The 27,013-nt window shown below is 40.6% G+C and overlaps 1 protein-coding gene across 4 annotated transcripts in view; it reads right to left on the bottom strand.

Annotated features, from left to right (window-relative positions):
* ARID1B (AT-rich interaction domain 1B) overlaps positions 1-27,013 on the bottom strand; it is a 364,765-nt gene that overhangs the window by 86,298 nt on the left and 251,454 nt on the right. For all 4 annotated transcript variants that reach the window (XM_024747857.1, XM_024747856.1, XM_024747858.1 and 1 more), the window contains one exon: positions 12,455-12,544. In XM_024747857.1, coding sequence (XP_024603625.1) covers positions 12,455-12,544 — 90 coding nt within the window. The remainder of the gene's footprint in view (positions 1-12,454; positions 12,545-27,013) is intronic.

The following is a 27,013-nucleotide window of genomic DNA, read 5'->3' as shown; positions in this document are numbered from 1 at the left end:
ACACTGGTTCACAGTGTGCCCAGAGGGCCGTCTGCCTCCACGACACTGACGTGCTCCTATCCTTCCTGGCTCTGTCTCCTGCTGCTTCCATGGCATTCCCTGGCCTTCCAGAAAAGCAGACACTTTCATATGCTGTACGTTAGCTGAGACAGAGAAGTTGTCACACTGCCATCATTTGCTGGGGTGACTATCTCCCCCCAGATTGTGAGCACTGAGGCTTTAAACAACACACTCTCTTCGTATCTGACTCCTCAGGACCATGCAAAGTGACTGGCAGAGAACTGGAACCAAATAGTACAGGTTTTTAATGAATAAGAAAACATCTTCATTCAGAACCCATTTACTGTTACTTTGGGAAAACAGCTTAATAACTGTGATGGTCTGGCTCCTTGTTTCAGAGTGAGTATATTCAAGTAATCATTTCTGGGGAAAGGAGGACAGCTATTCAAAAAAAGAACAACTGAGGGCTTCCCTGGTGGCACAGTGGTTAAGAATCCGCCTGTCAATGCCGGGGACACGGATTCGAGCCCTGGTTCGGGAAGATCCCACATGCCGCGGAGCAACTAAGCCTGTGAGCCAAAACTGCTGAGCCCGCGTGCCTAGAGCCCGTGCTCCACAAGAGAAGCCACCGCAATGAGAAGCCCGCGCACCACAACGAACAGTAGCCCCCGCTCGCCGCAACTAGACAAAGCCTGCGGGCAGCAATGAAGACCCAATGCAGCCAAAAGTAAATAAATAAAATAAATAAATTAAAAAAATAAAAAGAAAATAAGGGGAGAGATCCCCCTTCCCTCAAAAAAAGAACCACTGACAGCTAATGGCCCAGAAGCACCGTTATTTCTATCACCTAAATATCTGCCATGTGCATTCGCTCTGTCCGTCTCCACGGTCACTGCAAATTCAAATTTTAGCTTCACCACTTATGGTTAGGTGACTTCAGGCAAGTTAGTTAACAGCGAAGCCTCAGTTTCCTTCTCTGAGAAAGGTGGATGACAACGGAGCCCACCTCATAAGAGTAAATGAGAAAACGTTATGGAAAGCGTACAGCTCAGTGCCTGCACACAGAGCAGAGGCTCAATAAGTGACAGGTATTATTATTCATATTATTTTTAATACAATCCACCATTTATTTCCCAGCTGAATGACTCCAAGTTTTCAAACTAGCCTCCCTTGCCAGGCTCCCCTTCAAACCATTCACTGCGGCTAAGTCAGGAAGTGCCGCACATCCCTGGACCGTGCTGAATTCACCGAGTGATAAATGCCACACCCTGTGGCCTCCTGGCAAATGGCTTGGTGCCTTTCCCCAGGTAGCACACAGCTCTGTGTCACTGTGCTGGCCTGCCAGCTCTGCACCTCCTCCACCAGTGCCAGTTACAGCTGATGGGTAGCGTTCCCCACTCAGCGGACTATCCAGAAACCAGCGTCCTTTCCCTGACAGCTAGTTCCAGAAATAACTGGCTGCCCGTGTTACTCGGCTCAGAGGACTGAAGCTTGTCAGTTTCAGGCCACTTAACCAACAACTCTAGTACTGCTTAGCTCTGAGCGGTGTAAGACTCAGTGTACATCCTTCCCAATCCTGCAGAGTCCCTGGAGTTTGCCTATTAAGAGAGGGAGAGTGGGACTGGGGAGCAGAAGGAGCAGGGAGAAGGAAGAGAAGAAAGGTAGACAGATACACAGAAATAGATACGAGTCCTATCAAGTGCCTGAATAGACTCGATATAAAGAGCAAGGATCTTGATTTCTGTTTGTTGCTGGATCACGAGCACGTATGATAATCACTAGTTTGATAAACATTTATGCAAGGATGAACCAATCCATTAGGGTTTTTTGTGGCGTTTGAAGGGAGACCAGAGTGTGAAATAAGACTTTTCTCTTTCTGGTTATAAAGGAAAACCCCCGAGACCTCGCCCAAGCATCAGGGCGTACTGCTCTTCTGCTGGGGGCTTGTCAAGGAGCTCTGGAGCTCATGTGAGACAGGCCCCATCTTGGCCAGGCTCGTTTCCACCACCTAGTAAGAGATTTACAACTTGTCCTAAAGTTTATTGCAAAGGCACATGGGTTCACTTAGATATTTAATTACAACTTGATAATTTTTTTTTTAACTTTCTGGCTATGCCACACAGCATGTGGGATCCTAGTTCCCTGACCAGGGATCAAACCCGCGCTCCCTACACTGGAAGCACGGAGTCTTAACCAATGGACCACCAGCGAAGTCCCCACGGTTTGATAATTTTCTGAATGCCATTTTCCATGTATCCAATAGCTGAAGGCAGGACCTCATCTGGAGTTATTCAGTCTGCAGGTTGAGAATGGTTTTCATTAGGGTCATTCCCCTACGAATATTTATATTATTAATCAATGGAAAATTCCTAGACAAACAATCTATTCTAAAGATTGCATGGCAGTGTAAGTCATGTTAAGTCTAGGGAAAATGCTACTTCAATCTTTATACAGAGGCCAGTATTAAAGACTAATTAAGCCAAAGATGCTCTTCTTTTTCTTAATGTGTTTTTAAGGAAACACATTGCTATTTTGAAATCTTAGAAAACTGGCCTAACAGAGAACTGGCATTTCTAAAATGTCTATCTATGTTATTATCAGATAAGTGAGTTTTCAAGACCTTTTAAATATTTTCTTCAACACCATACTATTTGTGGTTTATTAAGTGGGTATTTTTCCACTTAATATTTTTAAAAATGCTATATGATTCTCTTATTTGAAAAAAAGAAAATTCTTAGAGAAAAGAAAAACCCACTGTGACTATCTAAACCTTAGCAGATCAAAAAGATTTTTTCAAGCAACTGATTTATGTAGTCCTTATAAACAAATCACATTTTCCATATAAGGGATGAAATGAATACAGAATGCTTTTACGCAGTATGAATGAAGAAAAACTCTTCACTGGAAAGACAGAGATACAGCTTATCTTTAGAAGTACTTTAAAAATTCTCAAAAATAGAATGAAATTATACTCAGGCCTTAAGGCCTATCTGGAGGAGATGCTACATAGAAAAATACAGAGGAAAGCTCCATGAATCCAAATAAGCAATGACAGGTTATCACAACTCCACAAGAGTCACTGATGGGTTAAAGGACCATCCAATGAAAATGCATCCCTAAGTTGAAGGCTGTTACCAAACTGATTTAGAAAGAAAGTCAAATAAATAATGGAGCAAACACAGGGAATTTCAGAAAATTAAACTGGAAGGCATTTTAACAGGGACCTGAGCCTCCAGCTGTATATCCTTTCCCTCTTGGTGCAAGACAACAAACTCTGCAACGTAATCACTGGAGACCTTAAATCCTGTTAGAAAAAGCAACGTTAGGCACAAGGCCCAAATCATGGTTCATGCCACCCATGGAAGAGAGCACAGCACAGGAAGAGCCAGAGTGCTCAGGCTACTGCAAGAGAGCAATCAGGCGCAGTACCAACTACACGCAAATGTGATTCCTTCGTCAGAGGTGCCTCTTCGGCTGGCAGAGCTCCAGCGCCGTCAGGACATCCACAAAACACCCAGGGTTCCATAAGCCACCAAAAAGCCAGGCGCGTTTTTCCTTTGGCACGTGGACAATTTATTGTCATGTTGGCATCTGTTAAAAATTCACAGAATAACTGCCTTGTTTCTTCAAGGCAGTTCAATAAAAGATGTTTCTCCACATGTGTGAAATAATGGTCACACGCTGTACCACCTTAGCAGGGAGCCTCCGACTATAAACACAGAGTGATTTCTCATCACAAATAGGTGTCAGATTCCCATTTGGAGAGAAAAATAGATTTTAAAGAATATTCTTGTTACATTTTAATATCTTCGGTGTTTATTCGCCTGCCTGCTTCTCTTCACGACATGAACTGCTCTGAGGAAGACAGAAACTAACGACCCATTCAAGGCTGTAACCCGGGCCCCCCAGTGTTCTCCCAGCTGTGCTCTCAGGTTAACTGGCAGAATCGCTCCCTCTTCCTTCCCTGCCACTACAGCGCCCTATATTCGGAGGCACAGACGACAGCATCTAAGTTCTCCCCATCCACGCCCACAAAGCCCTCTCGGCTACTGACATCATCCATCATCAGGAAAATGAGAGTCAGGGGAGGGATCAGACTAATTACCCAGATGGTAGATGGGGGCAAAATACCCGGCCTTCCCTCGTACAATTCTTTGGAGTTTTAGCTGCAAAAGTCCGCTTCAGTGCTGAGGGCAAAGCCAACTGTGTGTGTCACTATGTGCTGGAAGAAGCAAAGAAACCACCTTTTAAGGCTTTCAACCCAGGTCTCACCTGAGTCGTCTGTGCCTGATGCTAAGGCTTATTATCAATATTTGCACAGTGCTTTGCAATACGTAACTTTTGGATACGAGGTTGCATTTGATCCATACAACATATCCACGGGATGCTCTGATCCCCATTTTACAAATGAGGAAGCAGAGATTTAATTAACCGTCCAACGTCACAAAACCAGTTAGTGGTAAGTCTGCACCTAAACGCAAATTTTTTGGTTCCAAACTGCCTAAAGATTAAGATGAGGAAAAGAATGTACTGTAAGAGGCACTGGAGCTCTGACACTGAACAAGGCCACATGGTCCTCACAGAGCTCTCGCTGGGAGAGAACTCCACTGGTAACCCCAGCAAGGGGTCCTGAGTACCGCCTGCCTGGGTGGGACAGTGCCCGGCCTGTGGGGCAGGCCTTTGTTCTTTGTTCTCTCAGTAAGCGCGGACTGGACTCAGGGACCTAACAGGTGCCAGGCTGTTCGGAGGACATGAAGGGTGAGTAAAGATGGGCAAGGGATGGGGTGGGGTGGGGGTTGAGGAGTGGGTGGGTGGCAAAAGGGTCGGAGAGGAGCTTACGTCAAGATCCCAGAAGGGACTCAGTGTAGCCGGAGACTGTGAGGCAGTGGTGTGATGGGAGTGAGACCAGAAAGGGAGGCTGAAAGGGATGAGAAGGGGCCTAGTGGTAACCAAGTGCATCAGTAAAGCCTTTCTCCCAAGGCAACGGCAAGCTCTTCAAGGCTTTTATGAAGGGAATGACATGATCTCACCAGTCTTCTGGAAAGATCATTCTGGACGCAGCATGGAAGTGGAATGGATGGGAGCAAAGCTGAGACAGGAAGAGTGGTGCTGATGCCCCGGTGGCCTGGGCAGGGGTCGTGACAGTGAAAGCCAAGAAAGGGGGACCTGTGAGAAACAACCCAGGGGTGGGGGTCGCAGAATGGGATGACTAGTGTAGGGCAGATGGGAGAGGAAAAGACATCAAGGATGCCTTCTAGCTTTCCGGCTTGAGAAACGAGGCAGACAGCAGTGTTTCGCTGAGGTCACAGACCCAAAAAGCACAGGAGAAAACATGTTCTTAGAAATAAGTGCACGCAATACACAGTACTGAATTTACCTAAGATCCAGATATTCTCAAATACTTTCACTGAAGAATAATGAGCCAATTACAAATGAGTGTTAACTATTAAAAGCAAGCTTTAACTGGCAATTAAAAAAAATTACTGCACATACAAAAGTAACAAAACTTTGCTTCTTTTAAAATATTCTAAAATTGAGACGGATGATTCTTCAATGAATATAAATCGACTTTTATTGTACGTGATACTTGTTTTCCGAGCTCTTTGGTGAACAGATCTCTGGATAGTAGACTTAATAGGAATTCAATACTAACCCTAATACAATTCCTAGACTGTTATTCCCTTCATTACTGACTAGTTCGGCTTGGTCCACAATCCAGCCCAGAGGTAGAGTTCTGGGGCTGAAGAAATTAGAAACAGCTTTGTAGATATTCTCTCTTGTATAGTACCTCCCATTTGAGTTTATTTTCATCTGTCACTGATTATAAAAAAGGATCCTCAATTAAGAACAGAGGCTAAATTAATTGCATCTGGGGGTGGGGGCAGACTATCATTAATGCCTTAACACGTTGATCTACTGTGTTTACTCGACAATGCTTGAGGAAAGATCTATTTTCTCTTTGCCAATACCCTTGTCCTGAAAGGCAGCACCTTTTTATATTTAGTATGCTCATGATATAAATGATAAGAACACCTTTATATGCAAGAACAATTAGAAAGGTAGATTAGGAGATCATTTTCGGACAAGCAGTATACCTACCCTGTGAGACATCTCAGCATCTGCAGACTGACTGTCATACTTGAAACTGAGAATCTCATAGAAAGAGCAACAAAATAATTTCTGTAGTTTGCAGAAACAGAAAAAAAAAAATCCTACTTCCAAGTCCTGAACAATTATTCGGTGGTCTCCTTCATTTCTATACTTACTGGCTAATCTGTTCTCAACAACTGAGTTAGGTCAATTAAGATGATCAAAAATAATTTTAAAAATTTCAAAACTGGTTTTTGGTGTAGATATCACTAGGAAATAAGCTAGTAGCATTAAAATTTTTTCCCAAAGTTTTAGTTATTTCCATCTAAATATTCCTGGGTTATAAAGAGCATGGCTGGCCCCTGGACAATTCACTTAGTGCAAGGCTCCAGGTGCGAGCACCCCAGCTCAGACTGACATCGGGTCTGCATGGTTGTAGAAATATGCCTGGGAAGAATGGAAGACAGAAGTGGTAGCTTTAATCTGGTGCAAGAGAGAGAAACGCCCTATGCTACAGCAAATGACCTATAATGGGAAAACTGAAAGAAGACATATCAATATGGTAAGCTTTCTTAATTTCAGAACGAGAAATATTTTGTTCTTTGGTTGTCCTGTGCTCTGAAAAGATTTGACACTTCTGAATGGCTGTGAAGGCTGAATTACTTTCTGTTGTCCAGCTCAATCTTTGCTGAACACCTATTATATAGGAGGTGCTGCTGTAGACACAGGGATGCAGAGCATAAACGAGATTCAGTTCTGGCCCTCGAGAGTTCAGTCTAAGCTACAGTAAGACACTGGATTTATTTTAAGAGATCTCTTTCTTGCCCTTGGCATTAAAAAGGAAGAGACAGACTTGCCCTCAGCAAATAGAATGTGCCTAGAAATTTAATAAGGAATTCTATTCAGATGCTGAAAAGAAGCTAACATACCTCATTAAAGAGGGAATAAAATTATGCCAAGGCGGTTAACATTTGGGATTAATAACGGAATAAAAATATACAAGAATAATGAAGACATATTCTATTCAATCAATCTACATAAAATATGTAAGTCTGAAACCTTATACTTTTGAAGCACACAGATTCTGATTCACCTTCTCATGGTAGCACACAAAAAGAACATCTAAATGCCTGAGCTCACCCCATCTGCTACACACTTTTTCTGGATAATGGCACTGTTTGTATTTATCAAACTGGAGCTACTGATAAATATCACTGTGAATATCAGATTCCAAAGATGAGAATTTTGTGATTCACTTGACGTACAGCTGTCAAGGACTAAGTGTGGCTGGATTAAATACCTGAGATATGTGAAACTGCAAAATTTTGTTATTTTTTCCTTGTCCTGCAACTATAGAGTAAATACACAACTTGTCTAGCTTGTCTAATTTGGGCACCACTGATACAGTAACAGTTGATTCTCAATTAGCTCCAGGAAGCCTGTATACTTTGACTACTACTCTGTTTAAACAGTTGAGAGGAAGAAAAGGTTGTCACGTGGCTGGACAAGAATAAAGGCCGGGGGTTGGGGAACTCAGTAATTCTGGAAGATTTCACCCAGGATGCCCTCCGTACAGATCTGACGGTCACGGAATGGTGCCAAAGTGCCTCCAGTGATAGAATACATTTTCTAGCACATCACAGTCCGGGAGCAGCATCAGTTCTGCTTGCAATCCATGTCCAAAAGGGAAAGTTCTTAGTGGTTCTGCTTTCAGCATATCTCAAGGACTAATTAAATCCTCATTACTACCTTCTAATTATTCAAATACTATGGGATTACACCAAGGAAGTCCCTGCTGGCACACTAGATGAAAAGGGTTAAATAACCTATGTTGATTTTGAGAATCCAGATCTAGTTCAGACCTTCAGAAAACCACTAGCATTAAAATGAATATTTAACTAGACACCACTGTGAAAATTAAAAGGGAATTCAATTAAAAGCTTTTCAAAAAATTAATTCGGAACCTCTCTACATCTGTCCAAATAAATAAGCCTTCTTGAAACATTTTCACCTAATTGCTAATCCAATAAACTAGAAGGGCATTTGCTAGTTTCACGAAGCTTAACATTTTACAGGGGTTAAAAATGTGATCATTTTGATGTTAATAATAATTATGCTTATTTATCTACTCAGATAATTATTCCACACTCCCTCCAAGTCCTCTTGGAAAACAGGACAACCCACTAATAAGCCATTTCCTATTGCTCTTTTCAAATTTTAAGATATATATGCTAAAGAATAAGAAGGATAAAGCTAATCTAAACATATTAGCTACAATTTTCTTGTAAAACGTATTTCAGTATTTTAGGGTTATCCTAACTGTTCCTCCATTGCCTTAGTTCATATAATTCACAGTACTGTATTCGATTTTCTGCGTGAGATGCTTTAATAGCAATTCTGTATGTTGTTATACGAGGTCTACAGAGAAAAGATGTGGTTTAAAATAAAAACCAATGGCAAATGTGTTACAGAATACTAAACTGACGTTTAAAAAAAAAGCAACCCCAAATTTATATCAGTAATGAAGCAGTTAAAACCAAAGAATCTGAACTAATTTTCTTTATTCAGTTAGTAAGAGGCACCACATAATATGCAAACAGGAGAGTACTAAATCAAGTTTTATAGTGGAAAGTACATGAAATGTAGTGACAATACTACAGAAGAATAAAGTGGCCAGTAAACATCCCAAGTGTCTCCCTCCCTTCTGTAACTTATGAAGGCCCTATCCACATATACCTTCATAGGTGGAGAAGAGAAAACTACAGAAACTCAGTTATTTTCACCTACGTACAATGTGGGGAAATGAATTTGTGACTGATGTCCTTTGACACACTCGACACCACAACCACCAGGTGAAGAGGGTATTGAGCTGAAGAGGGGGATGGGCACTGCAGGGCCTGGGATCTGGACAGGGCACGGACTCTGCGCTCAACCTCGGGGAGACGGCATGGCCTTGCTGTTGTCAGTGCTCTTCAGACCCCAGGACAGCCTCCGATTTGCAAACTTCTCCTAAACAGGGTATGTAGTTTATTAATAAATGTTCTTCCTGAATGGGCATACAAAGACCAAAACACAAAGGAATGACAGCAGAGCAAGAGATCAGCTTCTTGGGCCTGCAGGAACCTAGCTCCAGGGCACTTTGTCAGCACTGCCGTCCCCCACGAGGACTTTGGAGACGACCCAGAAAACTGCACCTCCCAAGGAAAGTAGGCTGCATCTCCTGTTCTGTGCAGTTGTCTCTGGGCAAGTGTGTTTCTAGATTCTCTGCCATTAAAGAAAATCTATCTCCTGTGGGTACATTAAAGAAAATGTGTATAATTGTGGACTCTTACTCTCTTATAATCTTACTTGTTAAAACAAAGTAAGTGTAAAAGGAAGTGTTTAACTTGGTTATTTTAGCACTCAGCAGTACAGAAGCTATGTTCTTGTCTTGTCTATCAAGGTCCATGGTTTCTGAGAAAGAATACATTTTTTAAAATAAGATGCTAACTCACCAATGTATTTTTTTTCCTCTCTGCTTCTTTCATTACTTCCTTAAATAAGGGGAGGGGGCAGATATACAGACTGTAAAGGTATAAATGAAGTTAAATTACTTTTCAATACATGGGAATCAACACTGGGGAATTTTCTAGCAACGGTTTTCTTAGATTTATTTTGCACTATATATACTGTTGGTACATACCAAATGATGGTAAAACAAGGAAAAGGTTTTCATTATCGTATCAAATCATTAAAATGTGTCATTTGCCATTAAAATATCTGATCAAGTGTCATTAGGTAGGAACTAACGTTTCTTCCTAGATTTTAACAAATAACAAAGCCATTTTTAAAAAAAGTACTTGCTACCCAATTGTAGAGGAAATTTAACTCACGCGTGGCAAAGTATCATCCAACAGTCATTTTTAAATAAGTTTTCCTTCTCAGGGGTTGTCCAACCAACAAAAGGCGCACAAGGGATGCACATGGTGCAGACAGCACAGTCTCAGGGGAAGTTTGAGGAATACGTTCATAAAAATCAATTCAGATTTAGCAAATCATAAAACTCATTTTTGCTATTTGAAGGAAATGGTCATTATATTAGCCAGATTGTTATGTATCCACTACTAGTTACCAAAACCACACTATACATAAGAGGGGGGAGAAAAACCCCAAACATATCAACATAGTGGTTTCCATACAGTGACACCAGAGGAACATCCTCAATTTTGCCTTGCAAATGTATGAAGTTAAAAGCTTGATTTAACTACATTTCTTGTCATCTCGTCCTTCATACCTGGTTTTCTACATTTTAAAATTCCTTAAACATTTATCAGGAGGAAGGGGTTGGAAAGACACTGGAGGATGTGGGGGGGGGGTTCTCTTTTTTAGTTCTTAGCAGTAAAGGTTAGAATTGTAGGGCTTCCAAATAAGGTATCTCTTATCTTTTGATCCCTGCAAAATTAGCAGAATCCTCGCAGTAGGAATGATGTTTCAGGGATATGGTGAAGATGAAATAACAAAAATCTTCATTTTAGCCCTGGGTCTGGCCTGAGTGGGCTTTCAGTGTAGGATAATTTCTTTTATCCTTTTTTCTTCACTTCCTTGACCGAGCCACACAAGGTAGGTACAACCCACGGCCAAGAAAGGGAGTTTGGGGAGAATTCCCCCTGGCTTGGCTTTAGTGCTCTCTCCATGAACGTCTGTAATGTCTTCTAGACAACCAGAGCCACATGAGGAGTTAACACAGAACAAGCAGTTGATAGAGAGGATGTGAGATGCAAGACTGACTTACAGGAGGCCACAGTGGAAAGTTTACAGAAACAAATACACACATCACACAACTATTAAAACATATTACAGCATCGTTATAAGGCAGGGGCTGCCCAAGTATGGTCCTCAGATCAGCAGCATCAGCAATACCTGGGAACTTGTCAGAAATGCAGACTGTGAGCGCTCCACACCTCAGACCTACTGAATCAGAAACCTGCGGGTGTGGCCTAGCAATCTAGTGTGACAAGTTCTCCAGATGATTCTTGTGTACCCCAAAGTTTAAAAACCATGAACTATTCCATTATTAAGACATATTGCAGTATTTTGATAAGGGAATTAAAGTATTAATTATACATTAAATTATAATAAAAAAGTTAAATATGTAAAGGTATTAGAAATTAAAATTTCATTTTATTCTTACTGAACATTCATTTTAACGCGAATGATAGATAGGTAAGGCTAATTCATCTTTTCACTGGTATTACTTTCTAAATAACACATTGCTGAGTTTTTAATATGTAAAATAACTGAAACTTTATACTTATAATTCTAATTAGGAACAAATCATCGTCTTTACAACCCATACAGTAATAATTATAAACATCAGGGGTCAGGAGCCTTTAAGTATCAGCTACCAAGCCAGCAACTCCTGTCTTCTGGGCGGGTGTGAAAGAGGAAGGGGAGTGAAGGAAAGTGGCGTCTCCATGGGGTGGGGCAGGTGAGCCTTGACCCACAGGCAGTGGGAAGCGATTTGGCAAAGCACTAGACGGTGCGGCAGGCTTCTAAGGCCCAGTCTACGCTAATCTGGATTAAAATCACCACCTCCACCATTAACAAAAGTAGCTTTACTTCTGAAGGGGAGAGAGAAGACAGAAGCAAACAAAGGGAGGCCTAAGGCTTCAATCAAGGCAATAACGTGGGGGTCAACACGCAGAACTGAGTGAAAGGTCAGAGAGTTTGCAGATGTGGGACAACCTGATTGTCCAAGGGCTTCAGGAGTAGCTCACATTCTTTTCTCTGGCTCTGGCACTAACGCGCTTCTGAGGATGGGAAGGTCATACAGAACCTCTGCGGTCCTCATGTTCTTTATCCATAAATTGAGGTGAACAGACTCTATAATCTTTCAGGTCAGCTCCAGTTCTAAGATCCTATAATCCTACAGTACAAGGTCTTACTATGTGTTTAAAATTTTACTGTTAAATATCATGGGACAAGTAAACTAATCTAACCAGCTAAACAGACACACATACTCAACAATACTTTTTTACCTCATTAGGACCAATATCCAAATCGAATCATTAACAGTCATTTTTACACAGCTAGATCAAATATCAGACTATAGTCATGTATGAAGTATACTTCATGGTTCTATGTGGACATATATATTCTTTGGGTCTTGAGCCGCACTTTGGTAAAACCACCCAATCTGCAAGAAAGCATCCTTCTTTTCAATATTTATTGTTACATGTAGGTTCTTATTTATTACTTTCATCTGATAAGGAAACATAATATCCTTTTAAAAATTATTTATCAGGAGGCGCATAGGTAAGCAAATTCATATAAGCCTTATATACTCAAAACACAAAGGTATGTAAGATATGAATTGAAGACCAACCTCTTTCCTGTGGCATTGGTGACTGGCTCAAGGCAGGATGAGAACTGGATTCTGACTGGCTCCCAGGTGGCTGAGGAGGCATCTGACTGCCTGTAAAACACAGGAGGGGAAGTGGGGATAGAGAACCCTCTGCATTAACATTGCAATTGTGCAAACCCAAGACACGGTTAAATTTAATCTTCATGTTCACAGAAGAAAATTATATAGCTCCAAGAGTGATATTTTTACACATTTTTGGTAAAACAATGAGGAAACAGGCATAAACATATTTATCGAATTACCTCCTGGAAAGTTCAGTTTCTTACTGTATGAGTCCCCAAATTCACAGACAAGTCAATCTGTAGCTGAAATCTCCTGACACACACTTCGACAATGCATTTAACAAAATCCAAGACTGATGAATTAACCTCATCCTCCTGAGTCTAGACTAGTCTCTAAGTGGGAAGGCGTGAATAGTGGCCAACAACTTTTCATTGGTAATATTTATTCAATATAGTAATATCAAGTGACTTCAGAGATTTAACAAAAACTTAGAGGAAAATCTCAATTCAAAAACACTACTATAAAATATAGTGTACAGTATCACTAAAGAAGAAATGTTATTCTGTATCTCTTTTGATCTTTATTGCTAATAAAGCAATATTTACCATCTATTTGATTTCCATTGATTTAATTTTTGCTGTTTGTCTTTTCAAATTATAATGTAAGCTCCTTGAGCCAGGAATCATGTCTTTTACTCCTTTAATCCCTCCATTAGCATAACAAATATTTAATAAATCTTTGTTATTGAATGGTCCTTAATCTGAGAATATGAATTAAAGCAAAGGATATTTACTATTTTATTAATTAAAGAGAGACAGTGAATCATGTGAAGGCTAGAGACAGGATTTTGAAATTTAAGAATCATCAGAGCCACCTGACAATCTCAACTCACTTTCTGCCTCAGAAGTTTAGATACATTTCTGAGGCTAAAAGTATTATAGAATAAAAATGGCAGTTGAATTTAGCATAATCCTCAAAGCACTGTTTAACCGTTCATTAACTCTTGGACACCTGTAGTAAATTACTATTAGTACCAAATAAATAACTGTAAAGTAAAAAACACCTACATTCTGGGTGACAGCTTGAAGGGTAAACACTGCCATCAACATGGCTACAGATACACAAAGCATATGAGGACCATGCTATTTTTATCTCCTAACCTCCCCCTTTGCTAAAATAAATTGGAAAGACAGAAATACACAAACACACAGACACAGACACACACACATATACATACATATCCATATATACCTGCATACATATATCCCTACATAGCCCTCTGGCATGTCAGTCTGTGATCATGCTAGATCAGGTGAACTGCTCTGACACCATAGGACCCACTTCTTGCATAGTTCTGTATATTGCTAAGAGGAATCACAGTTATTGAGTAGAGAGGGAAATTAACGTACTGAAGATTACCACCAATTCACCTCAGCAAAGGTTGTGGTGCAGAGCCTGGTGTTTTACACACACAAAAAAACCCCTTCTTGTGTTTTTACCTGATGGCGTATCTATTAGGCCAGGCAGCCTGAGTACAGACCAGGAAGAGAATGGTCTCTGAGGACCACCCCTCATTAACTGACTCTAATAACAGCTGTATCTGTGACAGCCAGAGAGGCAGGAGGATGATTTTCTATCTAGATAATAGGTATAAAGAGTTGTTAAAATACAACTATAAAAAATTCTCAAACTGTTTTTGGGAGTTTAGTTTCTCACTTTTAGAAAAGAATGTAAAACTTATGAATGTACTTGAATGCTGCTGGGTACAACTGCCACTTTCATTCTCAGATAAAGTGAAAATCAAGAGCTGAATTTATAGACACTGAAAAATGTGCTGCGAAACCAGTAGGAGTTAGAGCCACAACTAGATGATAAAAGACCTAGACAAACAGCAAAGAATTTGTTTACCCATTCATCATTTACTCTTAGACATCTGTAATAAATTAGTATTAGTACCAAATAATTAAATATAAAGTAAAAAAACACTTACATTTTGGGTGAAAACAACTTCAAGGGTAAACACTGCCATCAGCTTGGCTACAGATACACAAAAGTTGCTGTATGTCCACTCAGGGTCACGTGGTTCCTATGAAATACCCTAAGGCCCCCAAGCTCCAGTCCATTTAGAAACTTAAAGCGCTCTGCAGCCAAATACTGACTTTCTAAAATGTCACTGGGGAATCAGCTGCAGTAAGACAGTAAGCGTTTACATTATAATGATTGTTTCTGCATGACAGACTGGATTCATAGACTCATGACAGTAAAAACAAACAGTAACTCTACGTTAATACTGGACACCACTACTTACACTATGCACGCCCCAGGCACCGCTCTTATATACAATATTTCAAGTAAAAATAAAAAAGGCTGTACGAACTCTCATGAATTCATAAAATACTTCCATATCCAAGCAGCACTACTGGTTGTCTGGTGCGATTCTGAGAGAGATATCTCTAAAGCAATGAGCTATCTACTCATTTACTAAATCCACCCTTTAAAGAAACAAACGAGAGCCTTTTCATGGTAAAGCCAGACTTGCCCAAACTGTTTAAAATTCTCCATTTGCTTTCAACCCCTATCTTTCCATCAGTAGCTGCATAGTTACTAAGAAATAACTTCATCCACCATTAGCACAGGTATAAGCACCGTCACAGCAGATGACGAATCAGAAAACGTGTCTGAGAAACATAATATAGAAGACTCATTTCTGTCCACTGCCCATATAAAGAAGAAAATTTAGAGCCCTTTGAACCAACTGAATTGACTGAACACCTCCAAAACCATGGATTTTTATGATACGTGTTCGACGTAAGTAAAACCTCTTGGTGATTATTTTAAAAGAGAATGTTGCCATATATAGTAAATAAACCAAATTCACAAGAAGGCTTTAACATTAAAACTGAGTTTTTAAAGAAAGCCCCGGGCTTCCCTGGTGGCGCAGTGGTTGAGAGTCCACCTGCCAATGCGGGGGACACGGGTTCGTGCCCCGATCCGGGAAGATCCCACGTGCCGCGGAGCGGCTGGGCCCGTGATCCACGGCTGCTGAGCCTGGGGGTCCGGAGCCTGTGCTCCGCAACGGGAGAGACCACATCAGCGAGAGGCCCGCGTACCGCAAAAAATAATAAAATAAAGAAAGCCCCATTTTCCCCTTAGTCTGTGTCTATAACGATGTAAGCACAATGGGGGGAAAAAACTGGAAAGCAACTATCCTGTGAGACAGAATAAATTCCACCACTTCACACTGATGTATTCATTCTTCAGTGACTATGTACACAATATTGTCCTAAATTTTGGTGCAACAAACTAAGAAATGAAACATCAATAAGTCGCCTGCATTTCTACTTTTGCTGACTTAATACTGTAAGCACAAGTCTATACTATAATTTTTTACAAAAAAGCTCTATGTTTAATGAATTTTAGACTCAGAGAAAAGTTATAAAGCTATACAAGGAGCTGCCTTCTATTCCTTAATCCACCTCCCCTGTGTTCATATCTTATAGAACCTTTATATAATTATCAAGAGGAACAAGATGGTACAAGATTATTAATTAAAGATATTTGAATTTCACCAATTTTTCCACTTAACGTCTCTTTTTCCATTCTAGGGTCTCATATCGCATTTAGTTGTTATTTCTCCCTAGTCTCCTTTAGTCTAATCAGTCTTTCCTTATATTTTATGACCTTGATGCTTTTGAAGCGTACTGACCAGTCATTCTGTAGAATGTCCTTCAATTTGGCTTAGTCTGTTACTGTGTCATGATTGAAACTAGGTAGCGCACTTTGGTACCACAAAAGTGTCACGCCCTCCCCAGTTCATTCTACCAAGGGGTTCATGACATTGATGTTTCATTGTGGTAACCTTTACTTTGATTACTAGGCAAAGCTGTTGTCCACCAAGCTCCAATAAAAAGTTACTATTCTGCCCTTGGTAATCGATAAGTATCTTAGGAGGTATTTGAGACTATGCAAATCCTGTGTCTCCTCAAACCTGCATCCACTAGTTTTAGCATCCATTAGAGAATCTTGTCTGCAACATTTATTACAGTGGTGTTTGCTAACAGTGATTCTTTATTTCCCTCTTTCCTTCCACATTTGTTAATGGGAATCTATTACAAGGAAGAACTATCTCTTCTTCTCTACTTGTTTATGAATTTATTAGACTGTTTGTATCCAGACTCAGTGTGGTAGACACACTACAGAATGACTTCCAATGAGTCACACTCTTCTGTAATCTCCACCTCTTCACTGAGGGCAGAACCTGTGACTTGGCTTCTAGCCAAAGAATATAACAAAAGCGATGGGCTATCATTCCTAAAATTATTTTATATGGCAAAGTTAAAGCGATTTTACAGATGTAATTAAAGTCCCTAACCAGTTGACTTTGAAAAAATCAAAAGGGAGATAACCCTGTGTAGGCCTGATGTTAAAAGAGGACTTAGGGCTTCTCTGAGCTGAAGGAGGCTCCTGATGGCCTTGAAGAAGTAAGCTTCTATGATGTGAACTGAGCCACATGGCAAGCACAGGCAGCCTCTGGAACCTGAGGGCCTCACTTCTACAACCACTGGAAATGAATTCTTCTAACAATCTGAATGAGATTGGAAGCAGACTATTCCCTAGGTGAGCCTCCAGATGAAAACGAGACCATCCAACACTCTGACTACAGCCTTGTGACCCTGAGAGGCTGTGACTGGACTCCTGGCTAGAGAAAATGTGAGATAATAAATGCGTGCTGTTTTAAGCTGCAAAATTTGTGATAATTCGTCATACAGAACAGAAAACTCACACACTTGTGGATTAAAATCCAAACTTGCCATTATTTTGTTGCTCAAATTGTTCCAAATTCTTATTTTACTTTTTTCAAATCCTTATTTTTGGAATCACAAGATCTTCCAGGCTCATCTCTTTTATTGGAGGATGGTGTTCAGAGGCTAAGATCTGGGCATTGGGTCTGCGCATTATTCCCGGGGACTTATTGCTTCTAGGCCCTCTCAGTGAACAGAGGTAGGAAATGTGTATGTACACTAATGCATACATGTATACTCTGTATCTTAGTATTTATTTGTGTGTGTATGTAATCATCAGTTTATGCAAATACCTCTAACTCCAATCCAAAACTAGAAGGTACATTTTACCCTTCTCCCTGTCCTTATTTATAAGTTCTTCCTCCAACATTAAGAAAAGCAGCCCTCATTATCTAAATCAATTTACACACTGTTCAATTCTGTTCTATACACAAAGTAATTTCAGAATTACTAGACTATATCCTTATGAAAAACACCGAGTCATTTGTTAGGGCTTATATTTCATTTTGAGTTCCCTTCGCATACTGATTGGTTTTAACTGTTTTCAAATTTAGGGGGGTATGTGAAATACTTTTATGGTTCTAAGAGTCAGAGCTACGCAAAAAGACATATGCCCAGGAGTCACTCCCTCCTCGTCCCTGCTACCTTCTTCCCATTTCTCCTTCTTCCTACCCCTTTTCCCATCTGCCCTCTATAAATAACCAATCCCTTTAGTTTTTGGTTTATCTTTATCTTTCACATATTTTTTTTGCATAAATGAGAAGATAGCTGTATATTCCCTTATATTATCTTCTTCCTTACGTGAAAAGTTGCATATCCTAGGTTATCTTTCAAGCTTTGCTTTTTCACTTAACAGCAAGTCCTGAGAGTACTTCCTATCAATTTATAGCATTTTCCTTATTTAAAAAATAGGTACATAGCTCTCCTTTTTGTGAGTGTTCCATAGTTTACTCAACCACTTTCCTATGTATAGGCATTTAGGTTGTTTCCAATCTTTTGCATATGCAATTCTGTACTGTTGGAGGCCTATCTTTAGGGTAAATTCCTTGTAGAGGGATCGCTGGGTCAGGAGGTTCTGTATTTTCAAATTTCCCTCCATGACGCTTTAATTGTTTTGCTATTTGTTGGTCTGTGAAATATTTCTATGGTTCGAAGAGTCAGTTATATAAAAAGACATATGTACCTATGTACAAAAAGACTTACATTCTCACCAGCAATGTCTGAAGGGCCTGTCTCTCCGTAACTTCGCTAACAATATGCTGTCATTTAAAAAATGTTTGCCAGTCTTTATGTGAGAAATGGTATCTGAGATTTTTGAATCTGCATTTCTCTAATTCTGAGTTTGACCACTTTTTCATGTTTGGGGGCTATTTTTATATTTTGTGAATCTGTTGTTCCTGTCGTCCCCCCATTTTTCTACCTGGGTTTTTAGTCCTTTGTCCTGAAATTTTTTTTTGTTTTGTTTTTGTTTTGTTTTGTTTTGGTTTTTGGCGGTACACGGGCCTCTCACTGTTGTGGCCTCTCCTGTTGTGGAGCACAGGCTCCGGACGCGCAGGCTCAGCGGCCATGGCTCACGGGCCCAGCTGCTCCGCCGCATGTGGGATCTTCCCGGACCGGGGCACGAACCCGCATCCCCTGCATCGGCAGGCGGACTCTCAACCACTGCGCCACCAGGGAAGCCCCTGAAATTTTTAATAGTTCTTTATATATCAGGGATGTTAGCCCTTTGTCTGTGGTATAAGTTGTGAATATTGTCTTCGAGTCTGCCAGCTGTCTTTTGTTTATGGTATATTTTATAATGGGATTTTTAAAAAGGTAATCAAAGTCATCCTTTTTTTTAAAAATAATTTATGTCCCTCCTCTTTTTTTTAAAATTAATTTATTTATCTTTGGCTGCACTGAGTCTTCGTTGCTGCATGTGGGCTTTCGCTAGTTGTGGCAAGCAGGGGCTACTCTTCGTTGCAGGGCGCGGGCTTCTCATTGCAGCGGCTTCTCTTGTTGTGGAGCATGGGCTCTAGGCACGTGGGCTCAGCAGTTGTAACTCACGGGCTTAGCTGCTCCGCGGCATGTGGGATCTTCCCGGACCAGGGCTCGAACCCGTGTCCCCTGCATTGGCAGGCGGATTCTTAACCATTGTGCCACGAGGGAAGTGCCTCATCCATTTTTATTTTTATTGTCTTTGGGTTCTAAGTCATAGTGAGAAAGCTTTTCTCTGTGCCAAAGTTAAAGAGGAACTCAGTTTTTTTCACGTACACATGTGTTTTCATCTTAATATACTGGGAACTTTTTTGTTTGAGTGGTAAGAGATATGGATCTAATTTTATCTTTTGTGATGAGAACCTTTTAAAGTCTACTCTTACAGCATGTTTTAATGTCTAGTGAGGCTGGTCCTCCCCCAACTCCCATCCCTGCTTTTCCTTTTTCAATGTTTTTTTAGCATGTTTGTTTTTCTATCTGAAGTTTAGTATCAACCTATCTAACTATATAAAATAACTTGTTGATATGTTTACTGGGACTACACCAATATTATAAATTAACAGAAGGAGAGCTGATGACTGTTGGGTTCATCATATTCAACAACAGGAGATGGCTTTCATTTGTTCAAGTCTTCTTTAGTTTCTTTCAGGTACAAAGAAGTTTTGCAGCACATTTTATGTTAAATTTATTCCTGTGCATTTCACCTTCTTTGTTGCTATTACAAATAGGATTTTTTTTTTCCTACCAGTAGGTCTTCTGTTTATTGCTTGTGTATAGGCTACTGCTTTTTGTATGTTAACTTTATATCCTGCTACTGCACTGAATTCTTTAATAGTTTGAGTTAATTTATCATTGATTCTCTGGGGTTTTCTAGGTTTACTATTGTATCATCTGTATAGAGGACAGTTTTACTTCTTCTATGCTCATTCTTATGCCTTTGAGTTCTCTTGTCTAACTGCACTGACTAATGTCTCTAGAACACTGCTGAATAGCTGTGGAGACAGTGGTCATCGTTGCCTTGTTTCTATCTTAGTGGAAATGTCTCTAATGATTCCCCTCACTACATAAGATATTGGCTTTAAAACTAAGGCATGTGCATTTTACCATGTTGAGAAAGTGTCCTTCAATTGCTATTTCCTTGAGTGTTTTTTATCATGATTGGGTATTGAATTTTATTAAAGGAAATAATATTTTTCTTTATATTTGTTTATACAGCATATCGTATTAATGGAGTTGTTAATATTGAGCCAATCTTGCATTCCTGGAATAAATCTCATTTAGTCGTGGGGCATTATTCTCCTAATGTACTACTGTATTTTCTTTGCTAATATTTTCCTTAGAGTTTTAACACTAGGATAGGGTTTGAGGGAAATTATTCTAATTAAAAGTAGCTTTTAAGAACTGAATCAAGATAATCATCAATTAAACAATTTTATGAACAAAACATTACCATTTTAGTATGTAACAAATTGGGAGAACAGGCTAGTATGTATAATTTTGGTAAATTAGCACACATCTAGTAATGTGTAACTTACAGTGGATGGAATGAGACATGAATATATTACAGGTTCATATACTTCATAGACCAAGATGGTGGGGGCAGTCAGTACTCACAAGTGCTAAGTTCTGTTTCTTACAGGCAACGCAGTCTTGACAATCCCCATAGTTCTTATTTTACTTCTCTGTATTGTTTGTCTCATCTCAACAGAATGTAAATTCCACGAGTATGGAGAATTCTATTCTTTCCCTACTATATCCCCTGAACCAGACATATAGTAAGCATTCAATAAATATTTGTTGGGCTTCCCTGGTGGCGCAGTGGATGAGAGCCCGCCTGCCGATGCAGGGGACACGGGCTCGTGCCCCGGTCCGGGAGGATCCCACATGCCGCGGAGCGGCTGGGCCCGTGAGCCATGGCCGCTGAGCCTGCGCGTCCAGAGCCTGTGCTCCGTGATGGGAGAGGCCGCGACAGTGAGAGGCCCATGTACCGCAAACACAAAAACAAAAACAATAAATATTTGTTGAATAAATAAATGTGTGGTTGATTACTCCAGAAACCAAGTGCAGACTAACAGTTAATTAGATCTTTATAAGCTCTCAGTAATCATGTAGCTTTATCTTATTATTCTAGATCAGGAATAGGCAAACTTTTTCCTGTAGATTGCCAGATAGTATAAATTCTAGGTTTTGCAGGCTATATGTTCTCTGTCTCAACTATGCAACTCAGCTGTTGTAGTACAAAAGCAGCCATAGACAACATATAAACAGAGGAGCATAAATAAATCTTTACATACAAAAACAGGTGGCGAGCTGGATTTGGCCCAAAGGTGGTAGTTGCTGACCCCTATTCTAAACAGTAGTATCATTAAAAAAACATTCAGGAACACCTGCTCAAAAAGTCAGTAAATATCGAATGGTATTTATTAACAACAGCAATGACTTAAAAAGCTGGTACACTCTCCATACCTAGTAAAGAGGCCTCCATAAATAAATGTCAGTAACAGAATTTGATTTATGTCCTCTTCAAATTAGATCTAGTATAGGATGCACTGGATTCCCCAGCACTTAATGCAAATGCAGGTCTAAGACTTAAATGGCAAGTACATTTAGCAGATATATTTTTAGAGAAGTGGTTCCTTGTAGTTTTATTCTTCCAACTTCTTTTGGCCAGACCAAAACCAATAAACAAATCAGAACTATTGATCAGATGTAATCATGTTTAAGTTATACTCCACCACTGTTGTGTTGGGGTAGCAGAGAATAAACATGAGATGAGTAGGATTTCTACATTAATCATTTACTTACACTAAAATTTCCCTTGGTTAATTCCTTTCTAAATTACTACAGCATACAACTATAGAAACAGTAAGAACAAACACGCTAACTCTGAACTACAACAGCCTCTAGCAAACAAATCATTCACCCTTTTAAAAGTAACATTGTGCTATCTCTAAATAATACTAACAGACAAAGAAATACCCAGAAATCCTATTTTTCAAAAGTTGTACTGGCTGGAGAAAAAGCATTTCTTCCCTTCTCACTGTTGCAGCTAAAAAAAAAAAAAAAAATCAACCAACCCAAGATGGATTTAGTTATCCAAGATGGAACAGTGATATAACTAATCAACATGGCAAATCTGGAGTTTTAATGACAGGCACTAGTTGATCTCAAATTTACTCCCAGGAATCCATTCTCCCCCTCCAATTTTACTACATTAGCTGACATTGGGCAAAAGTGGATAAAGACAGAGCAACATCTGGAATGCATATTTATTTGTCTTATCAAGTTCTTATATAAATTGGAGATGGTTTTACTTGAATGTAAAAAATGACATAAAAAACCACTCTGTACTTCCCATATATAAGGCAATGTCCTAAATGATAGTCCTCCATTACTAGTTCAAGAGGATTGGCGTCTTAAAATTAACGTGAAACGACACATTGAATCATAGAAACCTGAAGGATTTTGTTGGCCAATCCTCCTCAGTAAGGGTCTTTAGGGTATGTGGGGATCATGAGGTGTTCAGTGACAAAGTCTTGGATCCTATTCATAAATTTCTTGAAATTAACAAGGGTAAGACAGGCTTGTTAGAATATGTAGGGCAGCTGTGGCCATTGTCGGATATTGAGAAGAAACGAGGACTGTTTCCAGTCACTTTGCGAACAATTCTGCTATGACTAAGGTCTTTCCCTGGAATGCTGCTACAGAAATCAATATGTATTACATAGTTTTTAGCAATTAGCAACTGAATTATTCTTCTGCTCTTCAAGAATTCTTGGTGGTGTCACTAACTTTAGTGAGGAGCTTAAAAATAAAAAACAACACATTGTAGAAACTACTGCTACACTGCATACACCAATACATCACAGCCCTGACCAACTTTCATTGTGCACTTCCCTCTATTACTCAGTTCTGCGCATCGCAAACTAAGACACTGGGTTGCTTTTTTCTAATATATCCTCACACTTTCTTCATGTTATGGAAGTCAGCTCTCTCTCAAGCAGAACATGAGACTCTCTCCCACAGTCTGACTTTACAGGTTTTCTGTATGATATATTTCTTTTCTTCTTTTTTCTAATTCTTATTTATTTTTATTTTCTGCTGCATTGGGTCTTCGATGCTGTGCGCGGGCTTTCTCTAGTTGTGGCGAGCAGGGGCTACCCTTCGTTGTGGTGCGTGGGCTTCTCATTGCGGTGGCTTCTCCTGTTGCCGAGCACGGGCTCTAGGCATGTGGGCTTCAGTAGTTGTGGCACATGGGCTTAGTTGCTCCGCGGCATGTGGGATCTTCCCGGACCAGGGCTTGAACTCGTGTCCCCTGCGTTGGCAGGCAGATTCTTAACCACTGCGCCACCAGGGAAGCCCTGGATGATATATTTCTTATATTCTGCCAGTCCCTGGTAAGAACACTGTAATTTCTTTCCACAGTAGAAGCCATTCCTTTCATTTCTAAAACACAAAGTACTGGTTAGGATCTTCTCTTCTGCCATGGTAAAAGACAAACATGATTTTGTTAAGAGATGGCAATGGTGGATTGCACGGTGGGCTCCATATCTATGGAAATCACTGAACATCTTATCTAAGACAGTATCCAAACCAGAGTGTGATTAGATAGTGCAGCTCTGCAATGCAAGCAGCAAGGATTTCACTGGTCATTTCTTTAGTAAACTTAAATACCTGCATAATGCCTAAGAGCAATGGTGTGAGTGAAAAATGAGTTTTCAATAATCCATAAATTCATCGAATGTCCTAGTCTTAGGCATTTATTTAGATAAGTTAGAAAATCCACAAATTATTTTGAGTATAGCATCGCTCTGCCAGTGTCTTCTATTTCATTTGCTCCAATAAAGGGAAAAAAATCTTTCTTACTCAGATTCACAAAGCCAGCTGACTGCCATCAACTCCAGTGTGCTCCAAAGCAGACATTAAAAATATGGAATCTGGGGCTTCTCTGGTGGTGCAGTGGTTGAGAGTCCACCTGCCGATGCAGGGGACGCGGGTTCGTGCCCTGGTCCGGGAAGATCCCACATGCCGGGGAGCGGCTGGGCCCGTGAGCCATGGCCGCTGAGCCTGCGCTCCGCAACGGGAGAGGCCACAACAGTGAGAGGCCCGCGGACCACAAAACACAAAACAAATGAAAAAAAAATATGGAATCTGCTCAGGGTGCAGCTTAGAGTGAAGAGTTTGCTGAAGGGCTTGACTGTGGACTCACAGCACTTACTATTGTTTGGTGTGTTTTAAATAGGATCTCGCTCTTATCAGGAGGTGCTGTATCAGGGTACTGGAAGGTGGGAAGGCAGCTGTGAACAGGCTGTCAACACAATTCTTTACTGTGAACCAACTCAATCTCAGATTACAGCAGTATAAACCAGAATGTAACGTTTTCACCTACCTGTACCCTCCAAATGGAAGCAGAGAACCACAGCAACCTGGTCCCCCAACTTCAAAGAGTTAGCGTGAACCTTGGATGACAAACCTTTCTATGTCTTATGGCTCAAAAGTTCATTCAAAACAGGGTTAGATTTTCATCAGTCCTTACCCAAGATACTGCAAACTGTTGATGTGTCACTGGGTCCTAAAAATATAAATTAGTACTGCAAAGGCATACTCAACTTGTATACTTCTAAGGCATTAAGGTAATGAGGAAATTCCCAAGATGCCCCGAACATGACAGAACCCTTATGAGAGCCATATCTTCACTCTAAGCAAACAAACCCCAGCTGGATCACGTTTCCAACTATTTCCCCCACTGTAGTCTGAGGGCTATGAGTCTTCCTGTTAACCTTACTGCTGAAGTCCAACTTAGAGTAGCTGACAAGTGAAAAACAAAGCAAATATGATGCATTCTACGTAAGAATTATGCCTTTACAGGGCTGTAGTACAAACTCTTTGGGGTTTTTGTTTGTTTGCTTGTTTTTATTTTGTAAACTTGTTATAAGACATTATTATCTCACCTAGCCGACTGGATTCAAACCAGAATTTTCCCATTTGCCCTCTGTTAGTAAGTACTAAAGTTACCTAACGTCTTTTCACACGGAAGCCAGTCGGATAGCCTCATTACCTGACACTCATTAAAGTCCTTTTGGGTAGACACTTTTCTCCAGAGAACTTGAGGCAAGAAACTCACTCTCTCACAAGGTGCACGACAAGTCAGGGAACACAAGGCAGAACAGACTTCTAAACTCTGCTCTTTGGATCTCTAGAATCTTTGATTCAAGATAAACCAGAGCCCTAAAACACTTAGCTACAGGAGGAGATTTGCAGCCTTAAAATATACCATTCTTAGTCTGGACTGTTCCTAAGAGACCTAGAAGGGGTGGGAGAGGTGTGGTGCCTGATTTTACGGCGGCGTGACTCTCAGTCCTGTCCTACAGCTGGCGAGGGCCCGAGCAATGTGGCTTAATCCGGCTGCCCCCCGTTCCCAGCGCTGTTCAGTTCAGACCCCTACCAACTCCGGTGACGTGAGTCAACAACCGTTCTTTTGCGAGACAAGAAAAAAAGCCACCAAATGAAAGACAAAACCTTAGAGAAAGTTTATCAACTTTAGTTAACTTTCAGTGTGAAGACGTGTATAGGAAATAGGTAATATGACCAAAGATGTGATTTGGTTGAAAGCAGGAGCCACTTCCATCTTTGGGAAACTTGAGGATCTCAGGAGGTATCCCTTATGAACGTCAGAAATGCACGAAAATATATAAACGCCCATACTGAAAATCTGCTCAGTGTCTGTGTTCAAGCACCCTCATAAATATACGTCCTCTGCAACAGCTCTGGAGCTAAGGTACACAATCCAAAAGTCTCTGGGTACAGAAAAATCTTGGAGGAAAGAGAAGTAGATTTGTGTTCAGATATAACACAGCTGGTCTGTCCTCCACCAGGAAGTCTAGATCTATAGCACTCTGTCACCTGTAAGAAACAGGCAGCTTCTGAATCATGCGGAACACCAGACATAAAATGCAGGATGGCTACCAGCCACATCGGTTCTAATCCCTGCTTTGACGTAAGGTACGAGGCAGGGGAGGGGTTAATAAAAACCAAACTGAATTTCCCCCTACTCTGACCCATTCTTATGCCTCCTCAATATTTTTCCTCTTTCTAAGACTCCTTTTCTGTTTGAGAAGCTTACTATTTGGCTGCCTTCTGAAGAAATGGGTATAGTGACGGATGAAAGACTTGTATTCATCGTATAATTCAGAATAAGGGAAAAAACTGACTGCTGTGCATTTAAGATTCTAACAACCTGGCAATTTTGTATAGTCGTTTCCCCCACCCGTTCTTTTGAAGAAATCTGCTTTTATTTCGTTAATAACTAACCACAGTTGCAGCAGCATGGATCCGATTAGCAGTTCTTACGGTACAAAGGGGAGAGGGAAAAGAAGCTGTGAACAGGGTTGCCAATTTGTCCACCTGGGCCCCCAGGAGAAAGATTAGATGAGGCGCCTGCCTGCTCCCTCTTCTCCTACTTGATGGCTGCTCTATACTGCCTGATAGACACAAGCCTTTTTAAAGCCAAGGCACTTGCTTTCCTTAAATAACAGTTTCACTTGCCTCCATCCCCTCTTGTCACAAATTTCTCATCCTGGGTCCCAACAAGTCAGGACACCTCTCAAGTGTAAACATAAGTAGCTGTGGAAAGTACCACACACGGATGCTCACCAGCGCGGAGCTGTTGTGCAGCTACCATAGAGACCCACAGAGGAGTGTCCTTACGCCCTGCAGGGAGGGGACCCCGCTCGCATTA

This window comes from Neophocaena asiaeorientalis, unplaced genomic scaffold (genome assembly GCF_003031525.2).
Source record: "Neophocaena asiaeorientalis asiaeorientalis breed wild unplaced genomic scaffold, Neophocaena_asiaeorientalis_V1.1 scaffold123, whole genome shotgun sequence".
In the NCBI taxonomy this organism is placed as follows: domain Eukaryota; kingdom Metazoa; phylum Chordata; class Mammalia; order Artiodactyla; family Phocoenidae; genus Neophocaena; species Neophocaena asiaeorientalis.
This window is presented reverse-complemented; position numbering and strand designations above follow the sequence as displayed.